The 19,858-nt window shown below is 35.1% G+C and overlaps 4 protein-coding genes across 5 annotated transcripts in view; 3 read left to right on the top strand and 1 right to left on the bottom strand.

Moving 5' to 3' along the window:
* LOC117204607 (neuroligin-4, X-linked) overlaps positions 1 to 4,090 on the top strand; it is a 261,586-nt gene extending 257,496 nt beyond the window's left edge. Inside the window, exon 14 of one of the 2 annotated variants that reach the window (XM_033442143.1) lies at positions 48 to 4,090. In XM_033442143.1, the coding sequence (XP_033298034.1) occupies positions 48 to 197 (150 nt within the window). In that variant the 3' untranslated portion in view covers positions 198 to 4,090. The remainder of the gene's footprint in view (positions 1 to 47) is intronic. The other variant, XM_033442144.1, reaches the window with a different exon arrangement.
* A 504-nt stretch (positions 4,091 to 4,594) lies between these two features.
* LOC117204610 (NPC intracellular cholesterol transporter 2 homolog a-like) lies at positions 4,595 to 7,289 on the top strand. The gene is made up of 5 exons (XM_033442146.1): positions 4,595 to 4,613; positions 5,221 to 5,360; positions 6,285 to 6,395; positions 6,484 to 6,668; positions 6,749 to 7,289. Exons 2-5 carry the CDS (start codon positions 5,276 to 5,278, stop codon positions 6,830 to 6,832), a joined length of 465 nt encoding a protein of 154 aa, XP_033298037.1. The 5' UTR covers positions 4,595 to 4,613; positions 5,221 to 5,275; the 3' UTR covers positions 6,833 to 7,289.
* Positions 7,290 to 7,316: 27 nt separating this feature from the next.
* On the bottom strand, positions 7,317 to 8,874 carry LOC117204608 (serine/threonine/tyrosine-interacting protein-like). Its single transcript, XM_033442145.1, has 5 exons — positions 8,705 to 8,874; positions 8,243 to 8,323; positions 8,017 to 8,168; positions 7,734 to 7,922; positions 7,317 to 7,660 (listed from the first exon to the last, which is right to left on the bottom strand). The coding sequence occupies exons 1-5, from the start codon at positions 8,741 to 8,743 to the stop codon at positions 7,459 to 7,461; spliced, it is 663 nt and encodes a 220-aa protein (XP_033298036.1). The 5' UTR covers positions 8,744 to 8,874; the 3' UTR covers positions 7,317 to 7,458.
* A 5,673-nt stretch (positions 8,875 to 14,547) lies between these two features.
* On the top strand, positions 14,548 to 19,604 carry LOC117204714 (cyclin-dependent kinase inhibitor 1C-like). The gene is made up of 4 exons (XM_033442397.1): positions 14,548 to 16,793; positions 16,995 to 17,054; positions 17,692 to 17,826; positions 18,660 to 19,604. The coding sequence occupies exons 1-4, from the start codon at positions 16,782 to 16,784 to the stop codon at positions 18,882 to 18,884; spliced, it is 432 nt and encodes a 143-aa protein (XP_033298288.1). The 5' UTR covers positions 14,548 to 16,781; the 3' UTR covers positions 18,885 to 19,604.
* Positions 19,605 to 19,858: the final 254 nt, after the last annotated feature.

Below are 19,858 nucleotides of genomic sequence, written 5' to 3'. Positions count from 1 at the left end.
AAAAAGTATTTAAATTTCTCCTTTCTAACGCTATTTTGAAATTTTAGGGTCCACCAAACGGATCCATACATCTGACAGTACCAAGAGCCCCACCACCCCCCCGAGCAAAGAGTCCTCCCGAGAACCAGCCCCTGTTGCAGAATGCCACCGTATCGAGTCGTGTGTCCCAAGCTACGATGAGTGAGATGAGAGTGTGATGTTTGGACCCCCCTCCGAAACCAGTCGTGCCGGACGTTCTCACGGCATCGACGTTGCTCTAAATAACATCAAAAATACAGCGTCTCGTCAATGCCAGTCAAGTTCTATCCTATGAATTCGATATACTCGAAACAACACTCTGAGGAAAAATTCTTTCAGGAATATTCCATTGAAATTCCAGCGAACAACGCTCGACTGGTACCTGGCCTGAAAGCTTGTACCGTTTTCCATTTCCATCGTCCAGTTGACGACGACGCGCTACAAAAGCTAACGGAGGGGGGCAGTAAATGCAGCTTTTTCTTGAAATTAAAGGAACATTCGAAGAATATAGGGAAGAGAAGAATCCGGTATTCGTCGACGAAGAAGAGTTAAAGGTACTCGTGAAATTTGAAGAAAGAAAATGCGACTTCGTGGGAATTTTCGAGGAACTAATTCAAATGATGAAATTGTGGCAAGATTAAAAGAATGAAGTTTATCGAAAGTTTTATAAGGACATTTATATAGGAACTGCAAGATAAGGTGCGAATAGGGAAATTCGAAACTGAATTTTATCGAGTAGATTTCTCTTTAAATTCCTTTAGACGAACGAAATGAAAAGAAAAATCTTGAATCGTGTGTTTCGACGGATACCAGAACCTTATCGTGATTGATAATGATAGATAAATCGTGAATATAATGGAAATTTCCGATACCCAAAGATCATGAAAATAAGATTGACGACTTTCTTTTTATGATTGATCGTACTTCAATCAAAGAAGAAAGAATCGTTCCATAATGAAATCAAATGAGTACATTCAGCTAGCTAGTCAGTAATAATGAATTACGTATTACGAGAGGAGAGAGACGCTCAAAGCAGAAATCGATCATGGAGACTCGTGTATAAAACGCTATCCACTACGATGTTAGATGTTCCTTGTATATATTTAATGAAATAAAAAGACAAAAAAGTGAATTTATACCATAAGTGAAAGCCAAACATGTTTGCTACTTTCTAAGAAGACATGTACTCGTGTCCCGTACAATTTGATCGTCCGTTTCAATCGTTTTCCCATTCTGTTTTTCATTTTATTCTTCCTACAATTGACTGTAAACGTTACAAAGTGTAAGTGTGCGAGATCATTAGCGCTCAAATCATCATTGTAAAAAATGCGTTCGACGACGAATCGACTCGATTTTGCTTTTGATTGATCAAAGAATTTCTAAATACGATATTATTGTAAAGTATGGAAATACTACAGATTAATCGAATGTTAAATTAATTCGAATTTCTGTCTTTGATTTAAGATAACAGATACCTTATTGACACATACGACACAATGGGCCGTCCATCTTTTGCTATTATAATCTCTGAGATATTTCATTTCGATATTAATAACATTGATTAAAATTATACGAATTTTAAGTATCATAATTTATATACCATAGTACAAGGAGATTATCGTTAAGCATCAATTTTTATAAAATTTCATAAAGAAATATATGGAAAAGCGGACAGTATTGAACAACCGAAATCACCACACTACCATTAAATGCTTCAAGTACAAAATTCTTCATAACAATGTTTTTAATTCAATATGTATATGAAAATAATATTGAAAAATCAAAAGAGATCGCAATTCCTTCGGTTCAAGCACAAAAATGGAATTGAAATATCTGGATTTACATATATTGATATAATGAATTCTCTTTCGTCAATCAAAAGCTTCGATCGTCAATGAACAATATCGTTCAACCTCGTCCCATTAATTATTGTAATACCGTAATTCGAAACGATTCCATTTCACGAAAGAAAAACAAACTGACTGAGCGACGCTTTCGAAACATGCCGTTCCGACGATGAACGTTTGTGAAATGGAGTGTGGGTAATTACCATCTTTTTTACGCTTTTGGTAACATTGAGAAATCTTCCAGAGAGAAGATTTCGTTTCACTCGAACTACCACGTATACTATTGACAAAAAAAAAAAAAAAGAAAAAATACAGAAAGCGAAGGGAAATTGAATGAAAAATGATCACGTGAAAAAGGCTCGATTTACACCTATTCAAATTTTAATTACCTAGTTACGATATAGAGAACAATATTGTTATTTTCCTATTTAGAAAGAAGATTTAACAAATGATTCGTTATTAGGATACAGCAATCTAGCTCTGAAGAAAATTGAAACAATTTCTGTCATTCTATGGTAATTCGATTACAGTTCGAGCTATGTTCGAATGTGATATTTCATCCAGCATCTCATAATCAGAGAAGCCATTGCATAACATTTAATTACAACATGGCTAAGTCGGTAGAGCAAATCAAGCTGTACAGTAGCGGTAATCACAGATAACTAAATCGCTAATGTAAATCGGGCCGTACAGTTTACGAAACTACGAATCAACATGCGTGTTAAACTGTACACTATGAAAGTGGATGTAATTAAAGATCCCTAGAATGCTAAATCATTAAAAGAGAAAAAAATCATAAAAGAAATTAGTCGATTCGTATTGGATTCAAAGTGTACGTGATGTTTTTGTAAAAATAAAGAAATACGTATAGATGTAACATAAAAATTAACATCACTGTTATCGTGTATAACACACTGCCACTGGACACGTAAATTCACGTAAAAAAAGAATTTCGTCGGTCGGTTCGAATAAAAGAGACTGTTACTCCAATGTGACTTGATTCTTTGAAGCACCATTTTACCCTAATCATCTATTTTTCATTGTTCTAAATGCTCAAAATTCAATATCATGCGACGAGTGTATCATATAGACGTTATTGTAAAATTATAAAAAAGAAACTAAAAAACTTTCTTAAGTAATTTGTTAATAAATTTTTGTCGATCCGTTATAACCAACCAAAAAATAAATTTTTGAATATAAAACTCTAATCTGTACTAATATGTAAGCAACTTTTATTATACTTACTGATTCACCGTTAGATACATTTTTCGATGCCATAATTAGTAAATGTTATACAGTTTTCAATAACACTTCACTTTATGCAACGTAAGAACATTCAAGGATATGCTTCAAAGAGTTAACCACCGAACAGAATTTAACACTTTCACTGTTGTCAACTAATCAAGCTGTCCTTAATCAAATCAAAAGCGAAATTATATATTTATTTCTATTACTATTTATACGACAAATGGAATCAAAATTTGCGAAACATTTTTAAATGTTCAAATCACGAACATTACCCAGGCACCCAGTGAACGCGTTAAAGGAAGTTTCCATGGTTAAGCCACTTAGAATCTTGTTTTTATGGAACCACCACATGAAGGCCGAGCTTAAAAAGAAGAGTACGTGTTAATATGAAAAAAAAGAAAATCAAAGTTTTTTGTACATACAATTAAGCAATTAAAATAAAATAAATCAAAGGATGTGTACGATGTTCTTGCCAAGTTGTATGATACGATTGAAAAATTTATCGGTCATTTTCAGCATCATCGTGAATGAATAGAAACAGGAAATAAAGTTCATTATACCGAATAAAGTCTTTTTTAAGATGACTTGCGAAATTTCGTGAAAAAGTTACGTAATAAATATCATTAAGTATGGACAATCCGAATATAAGACTAAAGAAGAAGCGAGTAATAGTAGACTTAATTAAGAAGAAACCATGATCGGTAATGGAAAGAATAACAACGGGAAGAGATAGTGAGCTGGTTAAGCAGATGTTTAAGGAAATTTAAATAACATATATTAAATACACATATTATGGATTGTAATGAATTTATTATGGCGAATATTATTATATTTATGTGATTTTTAGCTGGCCTCGCGTTCCATCGAAAAATGCCTGAAACAGATCTTTCGGTCGAAGGCAAGGCTGTCTGTTATGTTTAACGTTTCTGTTATCAAATTGTAAATATATAACAAAATACATGGTGATATTAATTGTATGTGTTAAATATTTTTCCCAGAAGTTATACACGTTTTATTCAAATCTTGTTAATTTTTAATGAGTTAAACAACGTAATGGGAACTTTTAAGTGTGGTTTTTAATGTTTTTCATTGAAATAAATTACAGTCAAGAAACATTACATGAAAAGATTGTTCCTTGTTTTCCGTTTGACTGGGTCAACATTAGCATTGACTAAATATAGGATAGACTTGACATTATACGAGATTTCGTATCTCACATTCTGAAATACCGACCTTGAGAAAAATTAGAGCGTTCCATATGATAAAATATTCGCGACTGAGTTGAAAACTTATTAACAGTAGGTAATTTAATACATGTACATACATATTTATCCACTGACGAGGATTTATCTCACGATTGAAGTTGGCAAGCGTCTCTATATGTATGTAGACGCGCGTGCATGTTTTTTTCGCACGCTGGACACGATGCCTTTTGTCTTCGCAGACACACGGAGATGGCGCATCAGGGTTTCTTGGCCCCAACATTGCCCTACATACATCGTAAGCGTCGTTATCATTTCCGTGTCACTTCGTTACCAATTTAGCATAGAATAAAGTTACCATTAGTTGTAATTGGAATTAATATTAATTATGAAATAAAAAATAAGGACAGAATATTTTATAATCGTGCATCCGAACTCGTCTTCGTACAAATTATTCTCATACGAATTCAGTTTCGACAATTCAGTTCATTTAAACAGTATCATACATATAATTCTTTCCGTTTGCAATTGTGCATATTATATCCTCAAATATTATTGATACTATAGACGAGTATCTTGCTTTTCAATTCCATTTATTATTATCTTTTCTAAAGTTAAATAACAATTGAGCACTAATACATTGAGTAAGATCTCTTTGCTCAGATTTCTAATTAAATGCCAGTACCAAACTTTAATGCAATATGCAAAGTACGAATCATAACATTAAATGTGGTACATCTACATATACATATATCTAAAATTGTTTCCGATATGATTGTATACCACACTTATCATTAGACGTAGGTGGTAGTAATTTGATGCGTAAGATATGTACGTAATGTAAGAACAGCGTGAGTGACGTGATGTCTGCTGAGAATAGCAGGCTAATGTTTGTTTCGATATAGAGCTCCGTACAACGTACAACGAGTTTAATAGCTGCGCGGACTCCAAACGAACAACATGTATCGAAGGATTGCTGTAATTCTTGTCCTATGTTACCTGAGTTTCTCACCAACTTGTCAAGCCCTCGATATCGATGATTGTGGTAAGTTTCGATTTCACTACTTTTAATTATGAATATTTTTTCCCCGATACAGTATTGCGACAAAAGAAGTACGTAGAAGTTACAAACAATAGTATTTCTGTTTTTCACAAATTAATATAACATCTTGTTGATAACGTGCCGTATATAATTAGCTTTGTTGTGCTGTATCGGTTATCAGTAACATATAAAAAAGAACTGAAGGAAAACATGATTGTTATAATAAATCAGTTGAATATACATTTCAATACTATTCGTTGATTATCTTAGCAATATTATAAAGTACTTTATAAATACAGAACAATAATTGAAGTTGTCGTTTATTTTAATAATAAAACTATTTTTTCTGTAGCGATATAGATACAGTATTTCAATAAATAAACAAAGCATACGCACACAATCATGATTGATAACCGATAAGATTTCTTTGTTTTGATCATTTTTATTATGAAGATAATTCAAATAAATTCAGAAATCATGCGTTAGATATTTTATCATTTAAATTTCATGGTCCAAAATCGTGCTGATCTTATGATATATTAGTCACTAACGGCTATTTTCTTACAATTTAGAACTACCACAAATAAATGTAAAATTATTTCATTTTAAGAAAACACACTTTACTGAATAGACCACTTAATTATCGGTTAAGTAGCATACAATTGATGTAATAATATATGATCGTAAAAATGGCGGAAATTCTTGTCTCAGAAATTCAAAGTCATGAGGCTACAACTTCTCTATAATTGTCAATGTGAAACTTTGTTTACATAAAGGGTGTACATATGACTAATCATAATAAATAAAATTATCAACATAGTTTTATATACGTGTATAAATATGAGCAAACGACTTTCATTCGAAATAGTGTAAGAATATATTAATGAGATGATAACAATTATTGATAACACAATTTTCTTCATACAGGCTCGAAAGTGGGAAAATTTACGTCTGTAACTCTGGACTGTGATATGAATAAATCTGTATGTGATTTAATACCAAATACAAATGCAACAATTAATATCGATTTTACAGTTGGTTAGTATGTTCACATAAGATGTCTATTTCTTTTTGTCTGTTTGCTTTCAAACACAAAACAGTTAAAAAATTAAACATAATTTTGCAGATAAAGATGTTTCAAAAGTTAATGCAGTTGTGCATGGTATTGTGATGGATGTTCCTATACCTTTTCCATTGCCAAATGCAGATGCTTGTCAAGCTCCTGATTCTGGCATTAAATGTCCCTTAAAGAAGGGTGATGCCACATTTCACTATAAAAATACGTTACTGGTGCTAAAATCCTATCCTAAGGTACTATAGAGTGACAGTTTATTAAGCTATATTTGCTACAAATACATTATTGGTCAATTCTATAAATCATTAAATTACAGGTCAGTGTTACCGTAAAGTGGCAACTCAAAGATGAGAACAATGAAGATATTATTTGCATATTAATTCCAGCACGAATCAAATAGGTAATATTAATCCAGAATCTATTGTAATTCTAGATTTGAAGAAAAATATACACATTACAAAAGTTGTATGAAATATATATAAAATATAAGAGTAAAAAATTTAATTTTCTATGTTTTGTAATTTGTATTATCTTAATATACATGATAAAAAAAGTTTCATACAATTTTTATTGAAATTAGAACATTGGCAACGTAAAAATATAATATCATATTGCAGCAACAAAAAGCGAATGTATTTTTTTTTAAATACATAATGTGCTACAAACTTAAATGCTGAATAAATAAAAAGTAAGGTTAGTAGTGGGGATTTATGTGAAACAAATTGCTTAAAATCTGTGTGTTATAAATTAGTTTAAAAAGAGAAATGTTTAAATCTGTAGTATTTTGTTTATCTAGATAAATAATTGTTTTATCTAATACAAAGATAATCATATTGCAATAAATTTTTAATTTCTATATATTATATTAGAAATTAAATAATATGACTCCTGATTTTATTAGATACCCATATGTTTAGGTATTTTTCAAAACGCGACGAGGTAAAAAAACGTTACTTTTTATGAAGTTTATTTTTTATTTAATTTAGAGTACGTCTTTTGGTAACTTTAGCATTTACTAAAGAAACATCAACTGTCCATTTTATCACATTTATCCTCTGTTTTTTCAGTATCCATTTGGTGGATAGTTCTTTTGATTCTTTGTGTCAATAAACTATGTCTTGATGTTTGCTGTGCTTGATATATCGGCTCGTATTCTCTCAATTGTGCCATGAAACCTTCATTAGGGTTTATACAAAACCTTCTTTGTTGTACAATCGTATATGCACGTCTAAAAAGATCATACTCTTTCAATAATTTTTGTAATAACAAAGACGAATAGAAGAAAAAAAGTAGGAATTTACGTTTGGGAGAGTCCATATTTTTCCATAAGATATGCTAAAACTAATGCTGCAGATCTTGATATTCCAGCATTACCATGTACTAAGACTCGACCTCCAGAGTTCAAAGCTTCATCAATAAATGTTCTTACCTTGTGAAAATGTTGAATAATATTTTCTGTTGCTGTATCAGCAATATTCAAAACAAGATACCTGTGACATTGGTATGAATTATTCTGATATATTAATCATTTCCAAAACAATTTTACTAGTTAATTACTTATATTAAGTCATAAAGGTTACATACTTAAATTTATCCGGAAAGTTGGGCTTTATAAAATTTGCTTCTATGTCTTGCCTAACACATATTATATGTGTTATGCCAGATTGTAATAAAGATGGTAGTTGCGATTTGATAGCTGCACTATATGGGCCAAGATATAACCCAGGTATCACTTCCTAATGTAAAATAACTATTAATTTAAACTATATATCTTTTATGTATCTTTTGATAATATTTACACTTGATATACCTGCATATCCCTTCTCATTGTATATGTCCATTCATTTGATTTTTCTTTTTTAGCGTAAGGTACTTTAGCTATAGTGGCTTCCTATAAAATACTCTTTCTTCAGTCTCTTATAGTTAATTGTTATAGCTCACAACATACAAAGTATTGCAAGAAGGTAAGTTTATCAATAAATAAAAATCCGAACTACTACAAGCGAGATTTATTTTTAATAGTACTAACAGAAATGTCAAATGCAAAGATGTAAACAAGAAATATGCATAAAACATAATCTCAACATAATCAGCATAATCTCAACATTAGCTTACCAGCTCGCAAGAAAAATGGTAAAACATAAAAATGACGAAAGTTGCATATTTGAAAATATACAAAAAGAAAAAATATGTCAATAACAAATAATATAACCTACAATTCAAAGAATGCATTTTTTATAACAATTTAAAATCGATATTACAGGCCGTGTACCTTATCCTGATGAGATTCATTATTGTCTAGAGACAGCATAGCACTAATTTTGCGCACTTAAACGTGTAAAAATTTCGACTGTAAATTAGAAAATAAGAAATATGATATGCTTTTTCCCGCGATCTCGATATTGTTTCCTGAAGCAGTGGCCATTTGTAATATAATGAGCTACTAAGGCGTCCTCTAGTGTAGAATATCCAAATTATATTACATTTCTATATCTCTTTTTACTGTTAAAAAATTTAAGAATAATGTATTGCAAAGTAGTAGAAGCTATACTATATAAAATAAGTTACAGGTAAATAAAATAATAATTCTTTTGTCTTAAGAAAATCCAAAGAAATTATTTAATTGATATTGATTTCCGAAAATAGAAAAATTAATTTTACTACCTACGCTTCTTTGTAAATGTTGAATTGTTGTATGATCTTGCAGGAATTAATTTTATACTAAATCTATATAAAAATTCGCATATATTGTCTTATTATGCTTTTTAGGGAAAATTTAATGATACTTTCTAAAAATGGCGGATATTTGATTTTTAATAAAGTATTATTAATCATAATCTATTTTTTGTATGTTATAATACTATTAGTTATCTTTTTCATCAATTAGTCATTTTTATATGTTACAATTCTAATAATTATTGTAATATGCGATAAGTTTAATACCGTTCTACAAGAACAAGTGCAATATATAAGGAATTATTTTTTAATTTTAAGATATGTATTACGATAAGAGTTTGGAGGAAATTAGATTAAAATCGCTTCAGAAATAGCGCAACTACGATATCGTTAGCCGAATTGCGTAGCAGAAAGATTTCCCGTTCTACAAAGAAAAGGGAAACGGTATGCTTTCGGCCACGAACACGAGCTGGGCAACGCAATTTAGTTACGAACTGTTTAATACAAGATTTTACGAGGCACCGATTCCCTGTTGCGGTAACCTGCGCGTATTTTCTTCCGGGACGTAATACAATTTTCTATAACTATCGCCACGCTTTCGCGATGAAAGTCTATGCATGTAGCGGCATCAGTTCGCAATTCTGTGTGCGTGCTTGATACGCGTTTTACCGGAACACTTGATAGATTTCATAGACGCGCCGGTGCCCGTGCTTCCGTGGAAAATAGCTATTTGCGCGAACTGTTACGTTAACCAAGTGCGTAAATTTTGATCAGCAGATCTTCGCCTTTTGCAGCCTGACTGATCATTATTTCGTAACGCGCTGGTCACGAATTATAATTGATGTAACGAATAGTAGTTTGTGACTATATACGTGCCTTAATTTAATGTCTTGGGCCATTCTTATCATGAAATTGGAGGTGTCCAACATGATCATTGTCTCCCTATAAGATATTACATTGCAGACTCATTCTATCGTAGTTTCTTAAAACTTTAAGCATTAATTATGGCAATGAAATCTTTAAAAGATGGCTGTCATAGTAAATTGGGGGTAATTTTCGTAGGATGTAAATCCACTTGTTGGTTTTCTAATTTCTGTGACTATAAGACTGAACATTGATAGCGTTAAACATGCAGAGTTGAAAGATGCTTGGAGTTGCTTGAATGCTTGGAAAGTTGATAGGATACACGAAGCAATTGCTTGAGGCGTTGATATAACGAAATATGTTAACGTAACATGAATTCTTTGGTTGTTCCTTTGTACATTGTAGTTTCTTGTAGATAATAAATTGCAGAGACAACTTGACCTTGATCTGTCGAAGAATGGTGCCATTCTACGGATATCTATCGTTTATCGTTACAGCGCAGTGCAGAATTACGCTGATAGAATCCACTTTGTCATGATCACGCAACATTAGAAGATTTAATTGTCGATAAACTATAAATAGGAAAAACAAATTATGTGTACAGGATAATAGTTTCCATAATATGGGACGGTATTACGAAACATTAGGTGCTTAATTTCCCAAATAAGCAAATGCTATTTTCCTTGATATACTTCACTGTTTCCGTCTCTTTCCAGTCGATAATTATGAAATTTATACAACTTTCGCCTTCGTTTCGTTCTCTTTTTCAACGAAAAATTACGATGTTTCAAGCTATAACACTAGCATACGTTATACAAGTGAATTTCAAACTCTTTTTGGTCCAGAATCCAGAATCACAAGATACTTTAAAATATCTCTTCTCGCTTAGCATCACGTTACACTAAATAGGGGTTGTTAGATCTTTGCTCTCCTCGGTAACATGGTTGCCGCCACCGTGGTCCGTATAATTAAATAATTAAGCAGGCAACTGCCGACGGCGTAGTCCTGTTGCATGGAAGTTTACTTTCTAAGCTTGTTGGCGTGTTGAGCGCTCGCAGATATGGGAATCCGTATTGCCCTCAGGGCATCAGCACCGAGATTGTTGCAATCACTAGCCATGGTTCGCGAATCTGGAGCACTAGGCATGCGTTGGACACACAGAACCAACGATCACCATGCGTAATAAATTTGACTTCCCGATGGTGACATGTCATTTGTATTTTTCGTTTTCGTCATTCTTCCCTTCGAGATTAACGTTGGGTTATTCGCACGTGAACGCACCAAAAGAATCCTAAAATCGTTTTCTCTCACAGAAATTTTCACACAACGAATAGTACCGATTCTCTATGTTTCTTTCTTGTGAGATACTCACACGGATCTATTGGTTCACTCCGTGCGTGCCCCCTTCCCCCTCGAGGCTCCGCTCCATATAATTGCCTAGGAATGTAGAGAAATTAGGAATAGTGTTTTGCTATTCCTTGAATTCCGTTCAGTCTCAAGTTGCCCAATAATTATATTATTTTCATGTCAATGAAACTGGGCAATTGTATTATTACGATTCTAATCGCGAATTTTCCTTGGTAGATATCCAATTTCATTATTATCAACTTGAAATAAATTATCTTTTCCTTCTTCTTTCTCCTGTTTAATTCTTTCAATTCAAAGCTATTAGAACTCTATAAGCGACTTAACTGCTCCACCGTTTTTCTCGTCTATTCTAGGAAAAACAAGTCTTATTATTTCGAGAACCAATCCGGCAAGTCCTAATTGTCAGGTCACCCGGTACGTTGCCCCTTCGGCAATGTCCACTTTGCGAACGTCAAGAAACGCGATCACCGAAGCAACAAGAAATCACATTCTGCCATTCGTCGATCGGGAGCGATCGAGGTTCACGAGGACAAATTCAGCAATCCACCGAGAAGAAAAATGCACCGAGGGAATGTATTAGAAACGACCACCTTAACTCTTAGTATTACGATCTATCCAACTGCTGCTAACGCGTCACGTATGCATCGTGTCATGATGATTTATCGCGTCCCGTTCTTCCGGTGAAAGAAGACAAGTATTTTCATGAGTATTTTCACTTTGTAGCAGATGCAACAGATTACCAATATTCGCTTACTCTTCCTGGCATAAGAAATTTGTTATCGTTTTCGTTATGTATAAGATTAAATTGCGAAGAGTACCCAACAGTACAAACAATTTATTACAGACTCGAACATAGCGGTGAAAGATTAACGTATTTATGTTTTATACGAGGTGTTAACGATAATAAACCACGGTATATTATTTATTCGTAGACGTTAAGTGTACATTTAGCACATTTATAATCGAGCATGTACACAATTTGTCTCGTGTAAATCAATTTGTTAACGAGTCTCATGATATGATTTAAATTATATGTATATATATGCAATTTTTAGCCTATGCAAATTCCCCTAGGTTCCGATTTCAACGCGTTTCTCGGTCCGTCGTACGGTTATTGCTTATCGTTCGATTTCATCACTGCTCTCTAATTGTTGCAGCGAAGTTTAAAAAGCATTCACTTTGGCAAGAAGTTCCGAACAAATTGATATTTCACGTATTCAGGGGAGGAGAAGTTAGCACGAATTTCTATCGCTCGCCACGATCGAAGTATGATTCACCTTTTCCAATCGCCTCGTCCGGTAAGAACGTACAATTTAGAAAAAGCGTGCCGCGCACTACGTTTTGTGTAACTTTGTTATTGAAGAAGAAAGGTTTAGATACGGTGTAAGAGCCCAAAGTCTTTTTGCCTTTTAGGCAGAGATGTCGAAGATTGTAATTCGTTTTCTTAATTTAAAGAAACGTAACTACGGTTAATTACGTCGCATCAGTCATTAATCATACGCCTACCAAATTTATTATCAACAGCGAATTCATTGTACGAGGGAAATAGAATACTAACAATGTAAACAGTGTAACTTGCTATACTACTCGTATTTTCTTAATAATCATCAATCTAACTTGTGTAACTTCTGTTGTGATTACGCCTTAAATTACAATTTAGACGGTAAGATTAATAACCGGCGCAGCAATTTTTAAGTAAATAGATATAATCTGAACAGCAAACGTCTGGATCGCTTTAATTTCTCTGACTCATAATCTGTAGCGGTCGAGCGAGTTTATCTGTAACAGAGTGGATTGCTTAATTCGTTGGCGCACGGAGCTTCCTCGATGGTTCGGTTTCCCCGTGTACCGGTGACCGGCGTTGCTGAACCGCTAATCACGACGTTAGATCGTTTTTCGTGATTCGACTACAACACTATGGAAAACTTGAGACGTATTTCGGATTTCTGTCCGCTCGACAGAGCGTGAATTTTTTCGAGCAGGCGTTTCTTTTCGCGCTATTGTATGGCTCTAGAAGGAAATTAATTAACGAATTACAATCAAGTTTTTGTAAATGGAAGACTTACTTGGAGACAATTGGTATTTTATATGCCGATTTAATTTGCAGACAATTTTAGAATTCTGGAGGACATCGACTGAGTAAACGAAGTCTCTAATAAAACGTAACTGCATAAACGATCGTGTTACGCTAGTCTGGCTCATTAGCAAGTAATTGAGCTCGATCCACTCGATCTGCACTAGTGGAATATTCATTTTCGATGTGGTGTTGCTCATGGCATAGCCTTTGTAAACCAGAAAAAGCTGTTACTTAATTTCTCTTTGAAATAGATCAGGAAACGAAACATAACGATGCCTTCAATCATTCAGAGAATTTATCATGGGAATTGATACATTTATCTAAGTCCTAGATCCAATACAAATTCTCAATATTTCCTAATGATATTCAGGTTTAATAGGAATCGAACAGAGAAAATGACGAGATGTACGTTGGAGAAATTTTTTGGAAAATAAGAAAGAGAAGAGATATGCATAAAATAATCATTGTTCCTGCAAAGTTTTCAAGCTTGATATTGTACGTTCATAGAACCATAAACCACACCGTCCAAATGCTTCATCTTTAGTCAAAATTAAATAGGGATAACGTGAATCGTTAAACTTTCCAGATTCTCTAAGCGCTGCTGCGAGCGCGCTAACGTCCGTGCAGGGTTGTCTTTAATCTCTGCAGCGGCACACGTTCAGAAACAACGAATGTAATACGCAGAAATTGCGTAAAAGTTCGAGTGGCGACTGGTAGACGGTCGGCCGTTCCCGCGTGATTGCCAATCGATCGAAAAAAAATATTTTCCAGGGACGATTAGCGTACGGAAACTTGGACAGATTCACACAGAAACTCGTATCCCAACACGAAACATATTTAACGAAGTATACCCTTGTTAACCGGTGATTTTATTCTACGAATACTTTGTTGCACTTTATACCTGATGAGTAGATGTTGCATTTCATGTTTAACTAAATTGTTTCTGGCCAGGCTTTGATTCGTTTATCTTAAATTAACACAGTTTATATTCAATGAGCTAGTCTGCTAACAATAAATAAAGCCTGAGAATCGTGTGTTATTCCCGAGTAACGCACGCCTTATTGCGAGCAAAAGGTTGAGAAACTTCATTATCAATGTACTCGAGACGTAATAATTCCTGTTACGAGCAATGCGTTCCAGGTAGCTTTTTGTTTAAAAATCTTTTTTCTCTGTAACAACCAAAATCATTCACTTTAATAGCTTAAATTATTCCTTTTTTTTTCTTCTTAAATGTTCATCGTTATCGTAAGAAACGTTTAGTCGAGTTGGAATTCTATCGGGAATCTTCAGTGATCAACGCACGGGTCAAAACGTTTTCCAGCTTGGCGAAAGATTGACCAACTGTCCGGCGCACTCCCATGTAAAGGGCGGCCAGTTTTCTCGATAAGGAAATCGAGCAGGCCAAAGGTATTGAGAAAAGTCGCTTTAGAGAAACCATGCCAAGGTGGAAACTTCGCGAAACGTTGCAACCTTCGTGTCTGAAGATCACATAGGAGAATGTTCGCGAGTTCTAAGGTTGACATCTTCGGTAAAATAGATGTGGTTTAGCTTTTTGTCCATCGTTTCGAAAATACATCAGATCGACAGAATGACGAGTATCGCGCGTATATTATGCTAGTATAACATAGAAGATAAGTAAGAAATTTTAAGTTACGAAAGAAATGGAGGGGAGTCTTTTTACTTCGAGAAAGATGAAGGATTCGGCATAAAATGTTAATTTTTTCTTAGAATAGATACAATTTAAACAATATAAACGCACAACCAAGAACTAGATGCATTTACGACTTTACTTGGACTCCAGTGGCTTGTTACGTTACAGAAAGTTGGCGTTTACACCGCTTACGAAATTGGCGAGTCGTAAAATCCAACCTATTAGCGACGCGAGGAATAATTGGGATAAATAGGGTGGGAGAGATGAAAATTGAAACAGAATTTTACTTTGTCTCGCTCTCTATATTATTTCTAGTTACAATTGCATAATATTCTGCCGATCAAAAACGTATAGAAGGAATTTCGCTTTGCCGTAATAGTAGATCGATTTAGCAATAGTAACGATTCTTTTCTTTCCACGATTTTACATTAATATTTGATCGTAACGCTCGATACCTGCGATCAAGAATAGATTCAAATTTTAAAATGCTTCAGACTTTTACTATTTTATGTATCGTACAAAGTTGCGTCACCGCGCCTTACATTGTTTATATGCGCCAATACAAGCATCACAGAATTATGATCAATGACTAATTGCTGCTTACTCAACTTTACAACACTGAGCATTTCGATTTTCTTTTTCGTGGCCGAATTTAATTCAGCGTGGCGTGTTAGAAAAACACGTGACAGGATTTAACTTTGCGTTGGTATAATGTCTGTTATAAACTAAGAACGATAAAATGACTGTGCAGCTTCTCGTTTTTCTGATTCATCTTAAATCTTTTCCATTGCTGGCGTACATATAATGCTTTTTTACTTGACCCAACTGTGTTTTTCGTGAAAACAACGTAATGCTGAGCAGTGGAATCATGAAGGCACTGTTGCTTTCTTGCGACAACTATCACATTGTTAGGTACCGATAATAGATTCATATCGTTGGAAGGTATCGAAGCACGTCGATGAGGAGAATGAATTTGCGAGGAAGAGGTAAAATTTTAGCAGAAAATTTCATAAAGTACTCGACGAAGCCTCGTTGTAATTCGTGTTACGTCAATTTAGCCGGAAGTCGTGCTTAATTTTTCGTTGTGCAATTCTGTCTATCGCCATCGCTATTTCGAGATGATTGACATGACATTGTAATATGTACACACACGATATGGCGAAACTCTATCAAGATTTAAAAGATGACAATATAAATTATTACGTTTCCTTTCTATAAATATTCCCTTCAAGGTACGTAGATAAGCAACGCAGGATGACTAATTAATAAATTGAAGAAATGATAATTCATAATCGTAGAAGGGCAGGTATACGAAATCACGATGAGTGTTTCGCATGATCTAAGATCTCGTTTTTTTCTCTCCATCGACGAATGTACGTACCGTCGTTCTACAGTGTCGAATCAGGTCAATCTTACGCGGACATTCCGATTTTTTCCAAAAGCTTTCTCTGGTAAGGACACGGAATTAAAATCTTCTAGGGTGTCATCGCAGTTGACGGAAGTGGAACGTATCTGCGATCAGTGGAGCACCGAATAAGGGGTCTGAAAGGGTCGATCGCTATTGGTGAAAGGGGTCTGTATGCAATGCAATCGTTGTACCCCCGCCTCATCTTAGTTCCCTGGGCCTGGGCAGGGCACCGCTATAAAAGCATACCGCGTCGCCCCTCAGATACGTAGTGTTTCCCGTGTACTGCACAAGAAAAATCGCCTACAATGAAGTTCGTTGTAAGTTTCTACCAGTTACGAACGAGTCTCTCATTGTATGTCTGAGACTCGTACTTCATCCATTTTGCGCCTTCTTAATTTTGAACTTAATCTTTGCCTCTGCTCAGAGGGTGTTCGTATTCCCTAACTTTAGTTCTCTAAGTATATAAGACGTTATTCGACTTCGATAGAAATATTGAGTTAATTTTTTTGTAATTGCAGATTGTTCTCTTCGCCGTTATGGCTGTCGCCAGTGCCTACCCTGGATACATTCATGCACCGGTAAGTGAAGTCAGAAATTTCTGGAAACTGTTAATCCGACTGAGAGTTTGTAAATCGAAGTATGGTACTGCACGTTCTGAAATAATCTTCTAATAATTTGTTACGTTTAATGCTAGAAAATGTTCTATACTGTTGGATCGGATTATTAAAACGTAACACTTTCCTAAAATGTTCGACACCTTAATCTTCTCCTTAACACTTTGAGATAAGCAACTTCTACGAATACTGTCTTCCAACCATTACTATCAGGACAGTGTTCGATAACGAAATAGTTAGTACTCATCTTACCTCCACGATTTTAACATTTTTCTTAACTCAACGACGTCCAAATGTTACTGGACGAAACTTGGACCGTGATCGATCCAAGTCAAGAAGAAATCCTTCAACGATCGCGTCATTGATTTAACGTATTCTCTTCAGCACCTATTTTCATGTTTCTTTCTTTTCGTTCATTTACTGGTAATCTAATCTTCCGGAGACTTTTGTTCGTTCGTACGATGCATTTTCCAGCATCGATCTTCGTTAACCGAGAAATTGGACTTGCTCGGTGGAAAGTAACCAAACGTAACCAAGTTTCCATATCGAGGATTGAACAGTAGATAAATTGAAACGAAATCCTGATTTTTGAAACACATAGGTGTCACAACCATGGCCAGCACCTGAAGCTTGGCCAGCACCTGCACCATGGGCAGCACCTTCGTACGTTAAGGTCGCTCAACCTTCGTATGTTAAGGTTGCTGCAGCACCGTTAGTCAAGGTATCTGCGCCTCAGGTAACGATAGAGATACTATAAGATTAATATCATGTTGGAAGTTAACACAAGTTAATAGGAGAAACTCTTCGTTGAACATGTAACATCTCAACAGTATTACAAATAACTTACATGTATTTAATTCCGTTCAAAGCTACTTTCACAAACATCACTTCTACCATTCACCTGGAAGTATCAATAATTTTGGAATACCTTATCAGTCTTAACAGAAACCCTTCACTTTGTGTTTCGCAAGTTCATTCTCAGAATCAGTCTGCGTAGACTACTTTCCTTCATCATCATAATTTCTGACTAGCTTGACCATTCGATCGAAATTACTACCGCATCATCGATAACTTCTCATTTTCCACGTCTAATGGATCGTTTAAAGCAGACCGCTAGTTACGAGTCACGTAACTTGGCTTTCCAGTCAATCAGGGAACGTAATCGGATCTTGGTCGTCCAATTTAATTATTCGTTACTCAATGGATCTATAGACTTTGTAACGAAACTGCAGTTGAACTACAATACTAACAAGTGATTCGTAACCCCTTATGCAACTGTTCCTCGTAACGAGTCGCTCGAATTCACTGTTGCTGATTTTCTACTCGCTCCAGTTCTTACATCCATGGCAATCATGAACGCGTTTAATGACTTCCATGTTTCTTAAACATTTATTATTTATCCATAATTTATTAAAAATCGGTTACTCTATATTATGTGCTAATTTTCTTCAGTAAACAAAAGACCGGAATAGAAAATATTTCCTGAAGGGAAATCTTCGTGGTAGAAATTTCTAATAGAATTTATATATTTACTAGATAATCGATTAACATCCGAAAAAATTCCCACAGGTTCATGCTCCGGAAGTGCACCAAGTGCTCCAGATCCCGCAACAAGCGTCGATTCCGGCCCCACACCCCCAACCCCTCAACATTAAAATCCCACATGTTCAGACTGTGAAGATCCCATACCAGGGACCTAAGATCGTGCAGCCACATCTCATCGGCGTTGAATCGTACGTGGAGCCCCAAATCAAAGTTGTCAAGGCTCCCGTCTCCCATCACCCCTGGGATTAAATTTCCGCATGGCACCAACTGAACTCGCTGGTCCAGGGTGATCCATCCTGGATGAGCCGTCCTGAGGTGCATCTGGAGTAGCGACGCTTTACAAACAACGATAACCATGGCCAACATCGAAATTGTCCTGGTGGGAAAGAAGCTTGAGACGATATACATTTGAAGCATCCACGTCGATGGTAGTCACAGCAACGCACGAGTTCTTCATCCTAGGGGAACTAGCTCTCCAAGATCAATCGAACTGTATTCATTCGGGACAAGGGGAGTCAGAAAACTAATCAGTATTATCCAGCGATTAATCACGGACGAAGAACATCGAGCTTGCAGATCGTTCGAAGATCACGAAAATCGACGCCCTCAGGATCGGCGAGCGTTTTGGACCACCCGAAGACCTCAGACCAGGCACCCAATCTTAAAAAAAGTTTTCTTATTTTTTATCCTCATAGAGCAACCACACGATACACGATTACACGAGCGCAGCGACTTTCTTACAGACTCACTTCCTGTATCTGCCCTTTCCTTGTTAACTCTACCTTTTGTTTCTGGACGCGTCGAAATTCTTGTGCGGCATGTGATATTGAAGAAGACATCACGACATCGGAGCCTTCATTGTATATTTTCTTCTCTTCTTTCCGCCTACCACCCATCCCTTTCCCTACCATACTTTTGCAACAACACTTTTATTTATTTTCTAATAAAAGTTAATTTTTATGTCTTGTGATAAAAAATCTGCTGTAATTTTTTTCATTCGTTTATTTCCTCTTCCTCTATATTTAACAAAGTTCTTTACTCATAGAAGGCTAAAGCTGTTTTTATTTATATTTTCACAGTTTCAATGTTTTTTCTCCTATTTTAGTACATTGGTATTATCAGTGCATGATAACAAGCGGTCTTAAGCCTGGCACATGAACGCGACCCGGAAGCTCCATGATACAAATCAATCTAATGTCGCCAGGGTAACGACTCGTCCAAAC

This window comes from Bombus bifarius, unplaced genomic scaffold (genome assembly GCF_011952205.1).
Source record: "Bombus bifarius isolate JDL3187 unplaced genomic scaffold, Bbif_JDL3187 scf7180000007979, whole genome shotgun sequence".
Lineage (NCBI taxonomy): Eukaryota > Metazoa > Arthropoda > Insecta > Hymenoptera > Apidae > Bombus > Bombus bifarius.
This window is presented reverse-complemented; position numbering and strand designations above follow the sequence as displayed.